Source organism: Ptychodera flava, chromosome 20 (assembly GCF_041260155.1).
Source record: "Ptychodera flava strain L36383 chromosome 20, AS_Pfla_20210202, whole genome shotgun sequence".
In the NCBI taxonomy this organism is placed as follows: Eukaryota; Metazoa; Hemichordata; class Enteropneusta; family Ptychoderidae; genus Ptychodera; species Ptychodera flava.
The window spans coordinates 30923383-30943574 of NC_091947.1; the positions used below are offsets into that span (position 1 = coordinate 30923383).

The following is a 20192-nucleotide window of genomic DNA, read 5'->3' on the forward strand; positions in this document are numbered from 1 at the left end:
CCACTCAAATATCTTGAGAACTGCAGTACTTACTGATTTGATATTTGTTCAGTAGATGAAAAATATGATTTTGAGAAACTATTTTTTTTTAAATTTTTGATATTGTTGAAAATATGCAAATTAGTGCCAAAAAGGCATTTTTGGTAAAAAATCTTCTTCTTCATAACCACTGGTCAGAAAGCTTTGTTATTTGGTATACAGGTCCCTAGGGATAACCCAACTTAGATTTGTTCAAATTTTGAACTATGCAAATCTGTATTTTTTAGGAATTTTTTTGTCATTTTTGGTCAAAACTTTATTTTATCAAACCGCTCGTCTGACAGCTTTGATATTTGGTATATTGGTTCCTACAGATAAACTTAATATGATGTATTGAATATATGACAAAATCTGCAATTTTGTATTTTTAGTGCAATTTTTGCCATTTTTGGTCAAAAAATGTGTTTCTCAAAAACTATGTGTCTGATGCCTTTGATATTTGGTATACAAGTTCCTAGGGGTTGTCTTAGTGCAATATATTAAAATTTGATGAAATCTTCAATTTTTGCCATTTTTGGTCAAAATATTTGTTTTTCAAAAGTTACTCATCTGATAGCTTTGACATTTGGTATACAGGTTCTTAGCCTTTATCTTATGTAATGTTACAGTATTGAAATTATGATGAAATCATCAATTTTGTAGTTTTGCAGCTAATTTTGCCATTTTTGGTCAGGCCATCATGAAATAACTATCAAAGATATCCACCTTCTTCATCAATACATGTGTCACAAAAAGTAATTCTCTACATAACACAGCAGAGCTCTGTCAACTGTTGGGTCGCTTGTTTTTTCAAAACCACTGGTCAGACAGCTTTAATATTTGGTTTACAGGTCCCTAGGATGACCTTAGTGAGATAATTTCATACAGTCAGGAAATACTTAATTTTGTATCCATGTCTATAGTAGCTTCAGGGACATTGGCCCTATGTTTTTTTTACTTCCATGTTTATAGGTAGCTTTAAAAAGTTTAGGGTCGGCATGTAAAAAATAGGGTAGGTCAGGTTATCGGAACAGCACAATTTTTTTTCCTTGGCCTCATGAGTTTGTTCAGAGTTTGTAACATTTGCCAATATACATTTTGAATAAGACCTAATAATTCTCTGCATATATACACACTCAGACATATGTACATACATGTATGTATACAGACCCTGACAACAGAATTGGTACCCTTGGGTGCTAGACAAAACAACAAGAATTCAAAATTTCCGTGAGCCTGGTAGATTCTCCAAAAATTTAGAATCAAGGAGTCAACGGTTGGCTTGAAGTATTCCTAAGTCCCTTGTCCATTGAGGTGTCATTTTCAAAATATTCAACAGTTCTCAGCACACAAGTCTGTATGTAAGAGTGTTTTATGGAAAATGGAATTCCGCTGCATCACCAGCTTGAACCAATAAAGAACCGTTAATTAATCAGACATTTATCTCCAGGAGTCACAACTCAGTCTACCGTAGTAAGCCAGTAGACTGGGAATCTCTTCAATACCTCTGGATGAGGTTAGATTTTTGAATTCAAGACGTTTACCTGGTAACTAGTGTAGTTGTAGTTATCAGGTGTATTTTAAGATCAAGGCAAATTAAATTAAACAGTAACTATATACACAACCTTGTTTACCAAATACCGGTACTGCCACTGAAGTGCAATGAGAAACTTCAGTTTTCATGGCCATGTCCTAGTTGAAATTGACACTGGCATAATTCCTCGGTGAAAACTGAGCGATGATATGAACATCTGTAGGGATCTGATGTTGTAAAACTTGTAATAAAGTAATGGTTGTCATTTATTTATTTGGTCAACAAACAGAAACCTTTGAAAGATGTACAGATAAGATTCTAATGTATGTTAAATGTGCATTGTACATTCAGTATACATTTGTTAAATGGTTTAAATGTACTATTCCATGCACAGCCAAAATTTTAGGACACTTGATGGCATAAGAAAACTACTGTCATCAGCTATGAACTCACATTCCAAATCTGACAAGTAACAATAGTGACTTGTGCATCATGAACAAAACATGGAAGAATTTCATCTACTTTATTTCAGTTTTTGTAGGAATTAACAAGTTCTAAACATTGAAAATATATTCACATTCATTTACAAAACATTATTGGGACAAGTTTCACAAAACACTGCCATGCAGATGTAATATTATCAATGATATAAAACCTGTGTGCAGTTAATTTTGTTTTACCCCATAAATTAAGTTGTCCAGACTGATTTTGTTTTTTTTTTATGCGAGCCAGGGTATTTAATGTACAAAATTGTCGATAAAGTTTGCCAGGTAATTTACAGGTTTCCTAACAACACAAAGGACAATATTCGCTGTCTGTTTTTAATATCAGTGTTCTCTCTTGCCACTTTAATAAGTACATGTAGTTCTCATGAACCTTTACATCAGGAATTGATCAAGAGCTAGTGTAAACAAGTTTAAGATGATAAATACTGCAGTGTGCCAGTCATGGTCCCAGTGGAGGTTCAATTTGAAATCCTGCAGATGAAATGATTTCTGTCATGGCTTCATATTTTGAACAAAGAATGTCAATTCCAATTTTGGTATTAAAAAATTACCATACATTATTTTCTGGCATTATATATGTATATTTGCACATGATACTACCAGTTCCATTCATGTTAGGGCTCATACAGGTGTATGCTGCCAACAGCTGCTTGTGCCATTATGGCCTTTGCTGGTCAGTGCCACTGGAAAGTTTCATTGGGCTCACATTCCATGGCACTTGCCACAGTAGCTGTGTTGGTATTTAAGGAAAAGAAGGCACAAAGGACTATTGACAGTGTGAAATAGGTTCAGTGACTAATTAGCAATGATGAAGGTTAGTGAAGAGACATCAACAGTGAGCATTTAATTTTAGACACTGTACATGTATTTCGAGTCAATTCCCTCCATTGACATGAACAAAGCAAATGTGTGAACACATCCCACTTCCATACATAGGTGCTTTCCAGAGTTGGAAGGGGGGGGGGGGGGGGGGGGGGGGGGCTGGGGGGGGGTTGCACAATTTGCATATTCTTTTGTTATGAAAAGCATTGTTTTGAAAATGCATTTTTTGTATGAGGGCAGTCATTTTACATAACTATGTACAATTTGCATATTCTCTTGTAATGAAAAGCATTTTTTTGAAATGCATTTTTGTATGGATATTTAGATATCAATGGATTGTTAAAAAATGGAGGGGCGGGCTACCCTGCAAAATCCCATTGTGGAGAACCCTGAATGAAGTATACACAGATGTTCATAAGCTTGTACTGTGTAAATGTTAATTGGAGTGCCAAAGTTGATTCCCAATGTCCCCTGGTCACAGTCCCCTGGGAGGGACTTTGCCTTGGTATACACAATGTATCAATGCAGTAGTTTGGACTTGTATTTTAGAAATCTTAATTTTTGAGTCATATACAGTATTGTATTTCCCAACCCCAGTAAATTTGCTACTGGAATTCAGTAGCCCATATGGCTAGATGTCAGCAGGTTGCACATTGGTTATCAACATTGAATATAAAATGAAGAACTGTTGTGATCCTACAGGCATTGAAAAAATCTGGTCTTGTATTTGATTCAGTATTTTCATGAGTTATTTAAACATTGATCATCAAGTTATTAAACTAAATTACATCTAATTCTTGAAAAAAAGTAACAGTAAAAATTACAGTGATTAAAACATGTACATTCAGTTAATTGCACAATCTAGAATCCTTATACCACATATTAAAAAACACACACAAAATGTACAAAAAATAAGATAATATACATTGTGAGGTATATTGTGTCCAACCTATTGGCCCTGCATGAACATGACTAGCAATTATTTACAACAAATTTCACCCCACTTGTAAATTCACAATTTTACCTGAAATTTACAAAATTTCAAAAAAGTATAAAAATTCCTGTAATCTTATTACCAAGATGACTGTGAACTTAAATGTTCAGAGTTAAGTGCTTAAATTTTATCAAATATTTACCTCAGGAAACATCAGTAATAATCATCCTGAATTTGACAACATCAAATTTAATTTAAGGAAATTAGTCCATACATCTTTCTGCTTTCAACTTTTGTAAAAGCCTGTCTCCGCCCCTTTTCCTAATACTACCAGTAGTATTTGGAATTTGGATTACTGTCAAATTAATATCAGAGGGTACTACTCGAATTTGGAAAAAAAAATTGGGCAGCCATATATCAATTTCCTTTAATCAACATTACAGAGGATATGTCTGGACTGAAATGTACAACACAATTGTTTGGGAATTGTGTAAGTATATGTAAAATACATCCAGTATTTACAAGCTTTGTTCATAACTCAAGGGATATGTGGCACATGGTTACTGTTAATTCAACATGTACCCTTTCAGTTGTCAATTACATAGCTTGCCACAGGAAGGACAAACGTTATACTTGTGCAGTAAATGTATGTGATATATGCTTCAAAGTGTGATATACAGGAACAAAATCAATGTTATTCTCTCTACAATACCTACATGTATGTACCAGTATCAGATGCCAGCATACAAAATTTGTGCGACAAAAAGCACAAATACATTGAAATAAAAATACATTACAAAAATATTTGAAATTTGAATCATGGATAATGAAGTGACTATCCACACACTGAATACTGATAAAATAATTCTTGATAAACCATGTCATATCAGCTCCACAATAGCAGAGTCTTACATTGAAAAATATGTAACTCTTTCTTCTAAATTTTTGTGATTCTATATTTGATGATCACAGTTTTTTCTGATGGTAATTGCACAGTAATAGTGTGACAAAGCACTCCTTGGGTCAACAAGGTTGAAGGTAAATGTAGAAAATTGAAATTTGTCAGAGAAAGTACATTTGTGCTTTGATATCGTATACTGGTTAAACTAAGTGGGATTAGAATGCAGACGTTCACACAATATACACAAATAACATCTTTCAGTCAATATAACCCTTTACTATATGACTGTAAATATATATTGATGCCTTGCAATGACAAGTGCAGAAAACCTGGTCAGTGTAATCCATTGTTGTCCGAAGTGAAATGACGAAAGGTTGTGTAGATTTATTGTGTATCAAGATGGAGATGTTTCTTTTAGCCTCCACAATATAGGTTAATGTGTAAAAGATGGACAAATTATCATACTGATTATCACTGAAATTCAAGGCTTGTGCATGACTTTGTACACTTTAGATCTTTGATCAGCTAGCTTATGCATTTGCCACACCCCACTGCTAAACGTGACTCAGAACATGTTGATTTGATATTTGCTATACGGGCAGACTCGCAGACCAGACACTGGAGGGCCTTTCTTGCACTTTCTCCAATGTTGTTAGACAAGCCACAGATCTTCAAGTCTTCTGTACAAGAGGAGTATGTACATGCTTATGTATAACAATGTGTGTTAGGCCTGTGTCTGTGACCTATGGAGTTTCATCATTTAAATTTCAGTACAATAATGTTGGATGTCATCGGATGCTATTTAACCTCTGACCTCATAGCTCTTTTATGGAAGTACCAGGAGAACCTGCTACATTATGATAACATTTTTATAACACATGTACATTTAATAATGATTAACTCACACAACATATGAAGCAAAGTTCAAACATGGACCCTCGTTTTTGTTGAGGACCTATAGTTCAAAAAATTGTGATTTTATATAGAGTAGTTCTATTGAACTATGATTTTCACAGCACAAGTTGAATTTTCCTTCTCTGCAGTGCTCATACCGTAGCTGATGTGAATTCACTATCCAATAAATTTACAGGGATTTCTAAAAATGCAACATCTTTTACTTTTACTTGTAAAATTCCACTTCATATGGTGTGCAATAATAGATTATTTTAAAAAAATGTAAATGAATCGACTCAACAAAGTGTCTTTGGACTCTCAACAATAGATTCAATAATTTTGTGTAGGGAATCTGCTTATCAAAATTTTAGACTCTTAGCACCATAACAACTTATGAATTTTGAAAATGAAGTTGATTTCAGTAGAATGAAGAAGGTCTAAAAATATGTTGCATTGTTGAAATAGGCAGTTATGATATTTGAAACCGGTCTGTCCGGAGCAAATAGCAAAACCTAGCCACTACCTGGGCACCTGACAAAATTTACTTCAAGAAACACTTAGTGCATAAGTAAACTTTTGTCAATAGTTTACCCATACTTTTAGTATGTTTCTGATATGCAATTTTAGCAGCGAATTACACTATTCAGCGTCACAGAAAAACATGTCTATCAAAGGATGCATTTTCAGTTGCTGTAATTTAAAACGTTTTTCAAAACTTGTCTGCGATGAAAGTGCATAAATCTTGAATAAGTCCTACGTTGACACATGCTGGATTGTCCTACGAGGAAACGAGGGGGTTGATGAACTAAAATTCAATATCCTTTCGGCAGCTTCACATTCTTCAGCTTTCAGTCGTTTGTAGTCCGTGTAGAAAAATATGATGAAGATGGCGGCGGCAAAGCTTGCCATGCCGGCAAACACCAACACTGAAACTGGAAGGGAAAAAATATTCTGGTTTTGAATACTGGGAACAAATTCAGTTATGACAGGAGTGGCATTCCTAAAAAGATCTAAACTTTGTATAGTTATTGTTACCAGGGGGTCAAATGCCACCTTTTAAAATGAGGGGTCAATATAATCTGTAAACAATTGTGCAGTATGATAAAATGAATACTCCTCGATGAGAGAGTCACAAAAATATTTAGACCTACATCTCCTGGTATCTCTGCAGAGACCTGACCAATTTTCGCAAATACTTTCACTAGTTGTTTGCTCACATTATCTCAAAACAAGTAAATAATGTTCCATGTTTTGGTACTTGTATTGTAAAAGCGAGCATTATCTTACAGATAAGGTGATTTACATAAGGCGAGGAAAAAAAAAATATCTGTTCAACGGGCCCGACCGACCCATATTTGGACCACTCCACATTTTTCTTTTTTTTTTCCCGAAATCTTTACGAATCTGAAGAAACGCGGAGATGTTATTCAGTGAACATCTGTCTGTAAGATGAATGACCTTCACATTGTCGATGACATTGACTTGAGTGAGATAGATACAGGCTATGATTTGAAGAGTAAAGGTGGAAGCGCATCACAAACATTTGGTCAAGGTGAAGGGCATGGTTAATATGCCATGGAAAATAAACTATTACGCCACGTGTTCCGTATAGCTTAGACACTCTGTACTGTATTGTTTCACCGGCGTTTATTTCACGTCCGAGTGGTTGTACAGTCTATATTTTCTAGTGTTCCTATTTTCAGTGTTCCTTTAAAACTCTTTATTGTTCTTTGAGTCATCACTCGTTCCGATTTTCATCATGGCTTTCTCCTATCGAATGTGTGATTGTAAGCAGCAGTTCTCACTGCAGGACGGACATGATTTGTGTTTCCGTTGTCGAGAATGCACAAGGAGTCAACCTTGTGACATTTGTTTGACTTGGACACAGGACGAATGGTCTAATTTCACTCCCTCGCTCGACGATGTCACCCTGTACATCCCCGGGGCTGACCCGTCAGTTTCTGAGTCGCGAGTTTTGGTTGGAATGCACCGTGCTCATATGGCTGGTGACACCAACACAGAAATTAGCTCCGTTAGATTCAGGTGGCGCCATTGAAGCTGTTCGTGCAAAAAGGTGATCGTGCGAAGTTTTTCAGCGGGCGGGCAGATTTCAAAACTAATCAGCGGGCGGGGAGAAAATATCGATATTTACTGTGGGCGGGGAAGAAATTTTATTACTTTCAGCGGTCGGGGAGAAAATTTTTGACAGTGGGCAACGGAAAATACGTAGAGGGAGGGGAAAGCGGCGTGCTTAATAGAACCTAACTTAGAGGGGAGCAATGTTCCAAGGTATACTGCTAACTGCTTGCATGGTTTTGTGTTGATCTGGGTTGCATAGTGGGCATCTAGTTGGCAATGGGGAATTTCAGTAGTAGGGAGAGGGCAGCGGGGAGCGTGAATTGTTGTGGGCAGTGGGGAGCGGGCAGACTGTAGATACCGGAGGGCAGTGGGCATCAAAATTCAGTGGGAGGGCACATTTTCAGTGTATACCAGTGGGAGGGCAGTTACGAACAGCTCTCACTTCCCCTCCAAGTTTTAGGTCAGGGTCAAAAATAAGAAAAATCGGTATATCAGCCTTCAAAACAGGTTTTGTGATAATTTTGAGAAATTCATGAACGTACTAAACAACATATCCAGTATATGTTATGTGACTAAGAAAAAGTATGAAACACCTAAAAAGTGTTTATATTATATGTTCTGTTTAAGAAAAACCAAAAAAAAAATATCCAAAAAAAAAAAAAAAATCCGACCTACCTACCCAACTTTGAAGTCATCCCGCCCGTTGAACAGCTTTTTTTTTTTTTTTGGCCTTATGCAGTATTTTCTAAAAGGACAGAAAGTTCATGGACAAACGTCCGGATTTCTTACTTGTCATATCTTTTGGCTGAATATCAACTGACAATGAAGAGTTTGTACACTGCTGGGTTTCAAGCTGGGATGGTGTCAAGTGTCTTCCAAGACCTTGCATGATATAGACGTACGCTATGCCTTGGATTTGTCTGCAATACAACAGAACATAAGTGTTAATGTGTGCATGTACCATACCCTGAATAACACTATGTGAACACACCATATTAGGAGAAGCTGCATACGGGATTGCCATGTGGTAGATATGCAAACACAATGTGGTGAGATGCAGAAATACATGATATGTTCACATGCTGAGTGTTAAAGGTATACTGTCACCTGTTCCAATTTTGCTACAGTTACCATGGAAAGAGAAAATCTAACCAATCGCAGATTTTAAGCGGGTGGCCACTTTTTAAAAACAGCACCCTTGAATGGGCATTTTGAATACCAAGGAACGCCCCTTTGACCATATATGGGCATATTTAGATTACAGGTGACTGTATACCTTTAAGGAGTAGCAGTTTGGACCCTGCAGAGGGATAAGTGTGTTTTATTGTGTTTATAACAAATTTTGTAACGTGATTAAAGTATCAGGCAAGTACTGTATATGTAATAATTATGCAATTACTGCATTTTAATGTTATAGAAAATTCCAATCTAGATGTGTGAACAATGAACCTTCAATGATTGTATAAATTTACAGAAATACTGTACACATAGACTTAGTTTGGTTTTGCTTGAATGTCATTTTAAGTTTTTCAAGCCCATTAAAACTTGCCAATTTTCTTGAGAGCATCTTTATACACATGCATGTTTACAGTCATAAAATTATCTTGATACCATGTTTCATCTCTTAGATCAGACAGTGTACATCCCATGTGTTAAATCACTTACCCTGATGTAAACAGTAATCCGGCACTAGTGCCTTCAGCTACAGGATACGTACACTCCACACCGAGCTCTAAGCAAACAGGCAACAGTGCAAATGAAAAGAAACCAACCAGCCCAGATGCAACGCCGGTCAATATCGTCTGATTCGGTTGCTGAGATATCTGTACACAAAAAAGACAACAGGTAAAATATTGATCAAAGTACCGTACAACAGACTCGAGCTTCCCATACTGATTGGTTGATGAGCACATTTGAATACCATGTTTATGACCCAATTATTTGTTGGAGAAAGATGTCAAAGGTCAAGATAATATTCTCTCTCAATCAATGTACAAAAGAAATGTGTGCAAATGATGATACTAAAACAAATGGATAATTGGATATGCCATAGGATCTGTGGAATAATTTGTTGACAGTGAATATTGTGTCCTTCATTGATCTCAAGTGATGCCAATGATAGGGTGTGTTTTGTCTCTCTCCTGGCCACGTGATATTAACGTAACTCTTGTGATTCTGTACCGCTTTATTAACTTGTCATTGCTATCTTTATATGAAAGAAAGCCATGAACAGTTTCTTTATACTACATATACCCTGTAATCTACCCACGTAATAGACTGGTAACATCATAAAGTGTATCTTGATAGTTTGTCATGATACTAATGGCCAACCATTACTCTGCAGACTCAGGTGTGAAGCTTGTGTAATTCTATAGTCTTTGACCACTTTGTGGGTCAGTTCTTTTTATGTTGACATAAATTTATCTGGCCAGTTTTGAAGCAAAACTCCTGGAAACACCATCCAGTAATGATACGGTAGTATTCTCATTACAACTAGTGGGTCCTGACAACAATACATGTATGTTTGTGTATTTCAGAGAAAACTGACTGAAAAGATTCAATAAATGACCATACCACAGCTAAGAAAGAACACGATACTGCAGCAAGACCATATGATATTTTGGCCGTTTCCATAAACTTTTTTGTTTTATCCACCACTGCGCCGGCAAATCCAGCTCCAATAATACCGGAAAATATCATCAAGGCACCATAAATTCCAATTTCATCCTGGAAGTCAAGGATCAAAGGTCAAAGTCACTGCAATTTATCATTCATTCATGGCAAAGAACACTGGTACAATTGTTATAGGTAGAACGGCCTCAGGGACAGAAAGTCAGGCTTTCAAATTTTATCAATTCTCTTCTAATCTACCACTTGTGGGGGCTCAGTTTACAGCTCTTGGTGAAAGAAAAGGTTTTACTGTCTTACATGTAGTTTTTCAAAAATCCAAAATTTTATTTTGAATTTCAAATATTGGGAAATCTTAGGTAATTTGTCTCTGTATTACCAAAGTTCGCATGGTGACCTTTTTTTTATTCTTGCTTTGGTACGAGAATGGTCAAAAGTTTCAATGAGGAAAGTTTGAGCAAAAGTTTAGGTCTTTCATTTTCAAGGCGCATCTCAGACACAAGTAAATTTAGTCTTCAAGGACATTTCTAAAGTCAGGCTGGCTAACTTTAGTATTATTGTAGAGTTATTATGTGCCATATCAACACAATCAATACTTAAAAAAATATTATAGTATGCATAGCTGGAATCCGGCAATCTGATTGGCTAGAGCCAGTGTTCATATTCTCAACTAGAAGACCTGCGCGCTCGTACATTTTTGAGCTTGCGCAAATTTCGAACTCCAGCTTGAAAGCTCAACGTGCCATAATGTTGAACAAGTGTACGGTTTGAGAATGATTTTGATTTTTAAATATTAGTCTGGTGCAGCTTGATTAACCCACAAATGAAGAGTTTGTATAAGCAGCGACGGCGATGTAACAACAACATAATTTGTAAACGTTTTTTGAGCGTTTTTTCAAGTGAAATTCCTCAAGTTTGATATGTAATTGCGATATCGATGCATTGTGTTACCGCTTTGTATAGAATCACTTGTGCAGGCGTGCGTGTTCTGAAACATTCTTTTTAGAGTTTGTGTTCAGGCTGGTTGCCTGAACCCTCGTTCCAACTTCGGTCCTAAATAACGACATTGTCAAATTGTATTTAACTTTAGCATATTATAACTGGGTTATAAATGGTGTGCTCAGGTATTTGGTTGCGGATATAAGACCTCTGGGATCTCTGACCTCAGGCCATTGATAACCTCAAACTAAAATATAGTTAATATTAATAATTAATATCAATACCTAAAAAAGCTTGAATTTAAAAGACTTTTTCAACTATTATCATTGAAGAAATGTAAACTGAAAATTACAATGCACCATCCACTGTCCATTACTGAATGTTGGAACATGATTCATATGCAAAATTCATTTAATTCATATATCTCATGTCTAAAATTTGAAGGGTTTTAATACTTACATCATTGTAGCCCTGTGGACATAGAATCTGTTGAAAGAGTGTCGTCAGTGTGCTAAACAGAGCTATTCCTCCTCCAAAGCTAAATGCCAGGATTAAATAGGCTTTATTTTGTATAATCTGCAACAAAAAGAATTGATAAAATTAATCAATTTTGTTGTGTCAAAAGTTTGGGTGCCCCAAGAAACTGAATCATGTTTTATCACTGAACTTGTTCATATGATACAGCAACAGTGCCGTGTTGAATGTGTAAACACACAAAATAAATACTATTTATGGTATCATTGCTTGTATTAGGACATATCACATCATACAAGAATCTCCATTACAATATCAGTAAACAGGAACATAGTTCAGGTTGACAACTCTCTATCTCATAGAACGTCAATCTGTATTTAGCATTCTTACGTACTCATTGGGAAAAAATTTTTTTTAGAAATTCAACAAGTCATTGACAATGACATAGTCCCCACTTGTAATAGGAGTATTAGTCTTGAGGGGGCAGGGAAATGAGGTCATTAAGAAGTATCACTAAAGTGTATATGTTCAGATCTATGGACACATAGGTCTATGTCATTGTTCCAAATTTGAAACAAGAGGCATGTCTAAGTTATGGTTCTAAATCGGGAAAAAAAGATCAAACCTCTAGCTGTATTGGCCAGCCAAGAAATACATATGTGCATAATAAATGAGGTACAAGATGTGACATCTTAAGGTCTATTATCCTATCAAAATTGAAGCGTAAAGAACTTGTGATTACTGAGTTATGCATATATATGCATATTCAAGGTCAAAGGTCATCAAGGTCACGTGACATTTTGAAAAAAAACATTGTATTGCTAATTAATCCATATATGCCAAAATTCAGACCTCTAGCTCTATTGGCTTGCCCACATTATATATGGGCATAATTAACGAGGTAAAGCATGTGTTGTCATAAGGTCTCCCATCCTACTAAATATAAAGGACATAGCACTTGTGGTTACTTATTTATTGACATAATCGTGTATTTTAGGTAAAAGGCTATCGAGGTCACATGACATTTTGTCAAAAAATTTCTATCCTATAGTCTATCCCTATATACTAAAAATCATACATTTACCTCTATTGGCTTGTTCAAAATTAGATATGCACATAATGAATGAGGTACAATATGTGGCGTCATAAGGTGTCCCATCATACCAAATATGAAGGGTGTAGCACTTGTGGTTCCTGAGTTATGGACAAATATGTATATTTGGGGTCAAAGGTCACCGAGGTCACGTGACATTTTGTCAAAAAATTTGTCTTGCTAAGTTATCCCTACATACCAAAAATCAGACCTCTAGCTCTATTGGCTCGCTCAAAATTAGATATGCACATAATTAATGAGGAACATATGTGGCGTCATAAGGTGTCCCATCATACCATATATGAAGGGTGTAGCACTTGTGGTTACTGAGTTATGGACAAATATGTATATTTGAGGTCAAAGGTCACCGAGGTCACGTGACATTTTGTCAAAAAAATTGTATTGCTAAGTTATCCCTATATACCAAAAATCAGACCTCTAGCTCTATTCGCTCACTCAAAATTAGATATGTGCATAATTAATGAGGTACAATATGTGGCGTCATAAGGTGTCCCATCATACCAAATATGAAGGGTGTAGCATTTGTGGTTACTGAGTTTTGGACAAATATGTATATTTGAGGTCAAAGGTCATTGAGGTCACATTACATTTTTTCAAAATAATTGTATTGCTAAGTTATCCCTATATACCAAAAATCAGACCTCTAGCTCTTTTGGCTCGCTCAAAATTACATATGCGCATAATTAATGAGGTACAATATGTGGCGTCATAAGGTGTCCCATCATACCAAATATGAAGAGTGTAGCACTTGAGGTTACTGAGTTATGCACAAATATGTATATTTGAGGTCAAAGGTCATTGAGATCACTTGACATTTTGTCAAAAAAATTGTATTGCTAAGTTATCCATATATACCAAAAATCAGACCTCTAGCTCTATTGGCTCGCTCAAAATTAGATATGCACATAATTAATGAGGTACAATATGTGGCGTCATAGGGTGTCCCATCATACCATATATGAAAGGTTTACCACTTGTGGTTACTGAGTTATGGACAAATATGTATATTCGAGGTCAAAGGTCACCAAGGTCACATGACATTTTGTCAAAGTGTCTGAGATATCTGCGTGAACGGATGGACTCACGGACTGACATGACCCAATCTATGAGCCCCCTGGACTTTATCTGTGGGGACTAAAAACTGTGTCACTGCATCCTTTTTGCAATATGAATACGATGAGAAACTAAATTTTTATTTATCTTGGCCTTATACATGGGAGCCTATGTACTGCCTTATACATGGGAGTCTATGGACTGCCTTATACATGGGAGTCTATGGACTTCCTTATACATGGGAGTCTATGGACTGCCTTATACATGGGAGTCTATGGACTGCCTTATACATGGGAGTCTATGGACTGCCTTATACATGGGAGTCTATGGTCTGCCTTATACATGGGAGTCTATGGTCTGCCTTATACATGGAAGTCTATGGAGGTGAAAACTAAAAAGTCCTCTACCACGGCCAAATTTGATCGCATTGTGAAACAAATCGACGTGCATCTGTATGAGGTATGGTACTATCCTTGTACCAAGTTTGAACGAAATCGCTCCAGGCGTCTCTGAGATATCTGCGTGAACGGACGGACGGACGGACGGACGCACGGACGCACGGACATGACCAAACCTATAAGTCCCCCCGGACGGTGTCCGTGGGGACTAATAAACCATTTATTTTATTTACTCCGATCAGTAAGAGCATGAAGAAAGGAGAGAAAATGATAGAGAAAACTGTGTGAAAATCTCAGTAATACTTTATGGGTCGCCTGTGCTTATACATGGGAGTCTATGGACTGCCTTATACATGGGGGTCTATGGAGGTGAAAACTAAAAAGTCCTCTAACATGGCCAATTTGATCGCATTGTGAAACAAATCGACGTGCATCTGTATGAGGTAGGGTACTATCCTTGAACCAAGTTTGAACAAAATCGCTCCAGGCGTCTATGAGATATCTGCGTGAACGGACGGACGCACACACGCACACACGGACGCACGACGGACGCACGGGACTGACCAACCTAAAGTCCCCCCGGCGTTTGTCCTTGGGGACTAATAAGATATGTGCATAATAAAATTAGCACAATTCAGAAAAATTTGATTAAAGTAGCATAATGACTTTAATTGTAGCTCTTTCAGGAATTATAGTCTAAGAGATTCTGACAAAGATCTTTAAATGATAAAAAGAGGAGATTAATGAATTTTTATCATGCTGTGTGTCAACCAAATATCCATGTTTACCTTTTGCAAGAATGCTATATGAAACACCAGGTTCCTTTGAATTGGCTGAAAATTTGGCAAAATCTCTCTTTTAAGTATTTCATCATTATAAAGATGTGCCAACCTGTGCTCCTTTCAAAATTAGTTTTTTTTTGCCAACAGACAGAAAAATTGCACTCATTTGAAACCTAAAATAAGGATATTCTACTGAGGGATTCTGATACATTTGCAATTACATATGGTACATACCTTTTTTAGTCCTGTAAAAAACGGTTCATGGACATCTGCTGCACTTGCTGAGGGAGGAGTCGGTGGATGACTGCTACAAAAACCACAGGTGGCCATCAACATGCCAACACCAGCTGGTATACAGTATATGCATAACTGGGAGAATATCAAAACAAAAAATAATATTCAAGGATACATTCAATGAAAACTTACTAGCCACAGCAATCATCAATGCTTTGAATATTCATGACATGTTGATTCCATGTATTTAAATTATCGTCTACTGAAATATATATATATATATTCTGCCTTGCAACATTTCAGACACATACATTTACACCTTGACTTTCAAACTAAAATGCAAGATGTTTAACTGAATAATTTTAAGTGAACAATACTATTTTTAAGTACAATGATCTCATTGAAACCATTATATACCATGGGATCAATCCTTCAGACTTGTGAGAGTGAGAAACAGTTTGGTGTTGTTGAGTATACAATAACGTACCTCTCACTTGTTCAAGGACACCCTGAAATTTTACTTTCATTTCATTTTGCTAGCTTGCAGAGACAGTACAAGGGTAGAACTCTGTTGTACAAACTCTGCATGTGATTTGTCCACTTTAAGACTTTGGACAATCCTATTGTAGACTTTCCCTCAACTATGAACCAATCACACAACCTCTATCTAGTGAATGTGATGTTTGCTAGATGAGTCATGATTGGTCAATGTGACAAATAATCACACAACTTGTCGAATCACAGAGTCTAGTAAAGCTATTAGGTAACTGTTGAACTTCAAATATCAATGCATTTTATTTCTTCAACCTTAAACTACAACTTTTGTAAAACTAGAACAAAAAACAGGTTTGAACCAAGTATTTTATCACATATGTTACTCACCGTAAATTGAAGATCTTTTGCTGATTCTGTTAAAAATGGAGACAGAACATTTGCTACTAAAATACCAAGTGGATTGGAGATAGAAGCGATCATATTTGCTGTTGCTCTCTGGTTATCCTGGAACCAAGTGGCGGCAAGCTTGGTTGGAGAGAACAGTATGAACGGTTGAGAACAGGCAGCAATTCCTTGACCAGTTAATACCAACGGATACTTGACATTATGGGGAATGAAGTCAAATGTGCTGAGTACTCTGACAGCAGCACCAAACAGGTTTAGCCAGGAACCAAAGATTATCTGTGGGACAAAAATACACACGTTTATGTTCAGGTAATGATTATTTGTTGAAGGATGATAGATATTCAAATCAGCTGCATTGCTACATTGTGCCTGTATGATGTAAAACTCCAACATGGTTTTCATTATGAGACATGTTTTAAAAATAGTGTGTACCAAATACACTACATGCTTAGAAAACACTTCTCTTATGATGACTGGTAGCTGGCAAAGTAAACAAAATTTGGACGTAGAGAGTAATAATGATGCAATAGAGCCAGTTTCTTCATCGGTATCATCCAAATTCACTCAAACCTGCGTATAGTGGTCACTCAAGGGAAAAAGAAAAGGTGACCACTATGTGGAGGTGGCCTTTCTGTGGCATTACTTGCAGTGTGGGTGGTGTGTGCTATATTAGTGGCAAATTTAGGAAAAGATAAGAATTTCATACCATAAATCTGTTGAAAATCATAATACATTTATTAAGTTTCTGAAAGAATTGTGATGAAGATATAAAATTTGTCAAATATTCATTTCTTGCTTTCAGCCTAGGCAGTTTTTGACAGAGGTCATTCAAGGTCAGATATGCTGACCATTATACCCAGGTTTTGTACCAAATTGGAGCAATTACTTGTGGCCACTGACCACACAATAGAGGTGGCTGTTCTGAAGAGGGCCTTTGGTATGTAATATGTTACAGGACTGCCACAAATTTACCTCTATAGAGAGGTGATCGCTCTGTAAGGACAGGTCCGACCTGAACTGACTTGTATAATGTGCATTTCAAATAGCTGAATGTACCGGTACGTTGATTCTTAGTGACCCAGGAATAATTACCGTAATATCTAGAGGCAGCACAATGATCATTGTAATTAGATGTTTACTGTACTGCTAATGAAATATGAGATGAACGAATGCAAATTGTACCAGTACAATTATATTGTATTATTACTGTATCACATGATTGAAATTCAAATATAGATCTGATGCCACCTTGTATTTTGAATGGTTAATACAGGTTGTGATTTAATACTATGAAATAAAATATTTTGGCATTGAAAACTAATAATTAATATAACACATTTAATGTTTATTTCAGGTTCCAAAGGCATCCTATCATCTGTTGATTATTTTAAAATACATTAAAATGTGTGATACTTTCTAGAGTTTTATAGGTTTTTAATTGAGGGAATACAAAGACACATTGAAGTAATATCACCGTAGCACGGCAATCATTTCAATTAGCAGGTAGCTGCTAGTTTCTGTCTGCCTAAACCCATTTCCTTGTAAATAGGTTGAACCCCAATAGGAAACCACTGGTTTATTATACACATGAATCTTTTCCCTAATTATAGCTTTTCTTATCATTGATTTATTGCAGAGTCCATTGTCAAAATGCACATGGTATGCTTAGACAAAACGGAATGTCAATAAATTCTTTGAAAGGAACAGGGACAATGCGGAATGTGCACTTCCTTAGAAACGCAATTGCAAAAATACAGAAGTAAAACGCATTGAATGTTTGAATCATTATCATACTCACACTGGCTCTGAGTCCAAATGTGTCTAACAGCCAACTTGCACATAAGCCCAGTGGAATGGAAACAATCATAAAAATAAGGGAGAGCATATTGATTTTATTATAATCCACATGATAGTATTCCCCAGCCTTGTCAGCAATTGGACTGAAAGTCAACCAAATCTGCATGAAAAAAGAAAAAAATGAAGTGAAATTTTCCAATATAACATTGCATTATACCGTTTAATTTGTAAAGATACAAGAATTACTCAAAACTGCCATACAAATAGGAGGACAATATTCCTAATAGATATTGGGCATAATGAGTTTTTTTCATGAAAACAGCAACACTATTAAAAGAAATTAACTTGTAGTGTAGTAGTGAACACTAAAAATCTGCTGCTTGACAAATAACGGAGAAATAAAAAATTATCAGCCAGACGTGGTATTTTTTAACATGAATTCTATTCGACAGTTTTTCTTGAATGGAATTGTGGACTGTAAAGAACCATGGAGGTATGGTAAGAACTAACTGAAACTTTACATGTTATTTTTAGGAGATTTCTAGAGTCTAGCTGCAATAATTGTAGCCCACGGGGCTTTTTAGCCAACACGGCAATCAAAGGCCCATGGGCTACAATTATTGCAGCTAAATGACCTAATATTGCTCGCATAAAATTACAAATAGTTCCTTGGATTGGAAACCAGAGGTTTTCTCAAAAACCTGAAAGAGGCGTATTCCCGATAAGGTGGCAATCGATGCACCCGAGACAGTATATCATTGAACTGATACATGATTACAGTAATAGATCCAGTGTATTATTACTAGTAGTAGTACTTTCTCTACCGCACGACAATAAATCGGACTTCATATATCAATCATTATAAGCTATAATCTTGGTAGCAAAGCGATCTTACAGACGAACAATCTGTTTTATTGGGATAGCAGAATACAAAATGCGTCTAAATAAACATTTACTCTACAAACTACTGAGCCCCTCCCCGTACGCTAAAGTCCACAGGACATTGGAACTTGGAAGGGCATTGAATGGACGGGACTTCGTAAACACATTTCACGAAGCCCTGGGTCACAGTCCCTCTCACTGGGTATATGAATGAATGCCTACCATAGCATTAGCGATGTTCAGGACGCATAGAACACTGAGCATGTACCATCGTCTCTTGTAAACTCTGTATACTGCTTGGTCTTCGCTGTAACTTGAGGACAACGATGTAGGAGTTCGCAACAATGGATCAGACAGTCGATCCATCTCGGGACCTGTTACTTCGTTGATACTGGCAGTCGCCATGACTTATCGCTCAGAGTCACCTGATTTGGGGCCGTTTAACTTCTCAAATAGTGGTTACTCTTACACCCCTAGCTCACGCTCAAATTTGCAATGGTGACAGCGCCCTCACTGGTACTGCCGTAAACCGATTACCCATGTATTATCCCACCCCACGACTTATGTCGTGATGTACCTCGGGCAATTGCCAAGACAGGAAGCATGTCGTCAACACAAAAAGTTACATATCAACATATCTGTCCACTGGGCCTTCGATGATGATGATTAAATATTTAAAAAATGAAGAAAAATAAAAATATATTTGGACTCTGTTCTGTCACCACAGTCCATCATCAACATCATCATCATCATCATTATCATCAGAGATTGAGGGCCCTGTGATCTGTCAACGGATAAGGGAAAATATACAATGAAGCTGAATTTGTAAGAAGAATTTCAAAACAGTTCACAATATCTTTCTGACTCATACTTTTCCTTTTCATCAGAGAGCAGACAGAATACAATGTCAAGTTTCTGAAAGTAACTCGAAACAAATATCGAAGACCACCCTTGAAGTTTTGGAAAGCGTCTTTAAAGCAGACAATTATTAATTGTCTGCTTTACATCTATGTCTGTTTAAATGCCACCGTATGGGCTCAGACAAAATACCCAACAAATAAATTCAAGTATAACTTTACTTACACACATATTTGTCTGGGCAGAGTGTGTGTGCTGTTCTAGCTTTCATTTCACATTTTATTTTTTGCTGTATTTTTAACAAACACACACCGTCATCTTTCAACTATATTGTTATTTACTCAACCTGTATGTTTTGTAAACAAGCAAACAATGAGCAAAAAATCTGAGAATCAGCCCCCCCTCCCCTCCCTGTCACGGTGATCCCACTCAAAGTCTGATATAG

The 20192-nt window shown here is 36.5% G+C and overlaps 1 protein-coding gene across 1 annotated transcript; it reads right to left on the minus strand.

Annotated features, from left to right (window-relative positions):
* Positions 1-1800: 1800 nt before the first annotated feature.
* On the minus strand, positions 1801-19318 carry LOC139120622 (solute carrier family 49 member A3-like). The gene is made up of 9 exons (XM_070685133.1): positions 19112-19318; positions 18009-18167; positions 16193-16486; positions 15311-15445; positions 11715-11831; positions 10263-10415; positions 9354-9511; positions 8478-8608; positions 1801-6541 (listed from the first exon to the last, which is right to left on the minus strand). The coding sequence occupies exons 1-9, from the start codon at positions 19292-19294 to the stop codon at positions 6363-6365; spliced, it is 1509 nt and encodes a 502-aa protein (XP_070541234.1). The 5' UTR covers positions 19295-19318; the 3' UTR covers positions 1801-6362.
* Positions 19319-20192: the final 874 nt, after the last annotated feature.

Coding starts and splice junctions, on each gene's coding strand:
- LOC139120622 (XM_070685133.1), bottom strand. CDS start 19,294: ATGGCGACTGCCAGTATCAACGAAGTAACAGGTCCCGAGATGGATCGA. Junction 10,416..11,714: donor GTCCACAGGGCTACAATGAT/GTAAGTATTAAA, acceptor CTTGACTTCCAG/GATGAAATTGGAATTTATGG. Junction 6,542..8,477: donor TCAGCCAAAAGATATGACAA/GTAAGAAATCCG, acceptor TTTCCCTTCCAG/TTTCAGTGTTGGTGTTTGCC.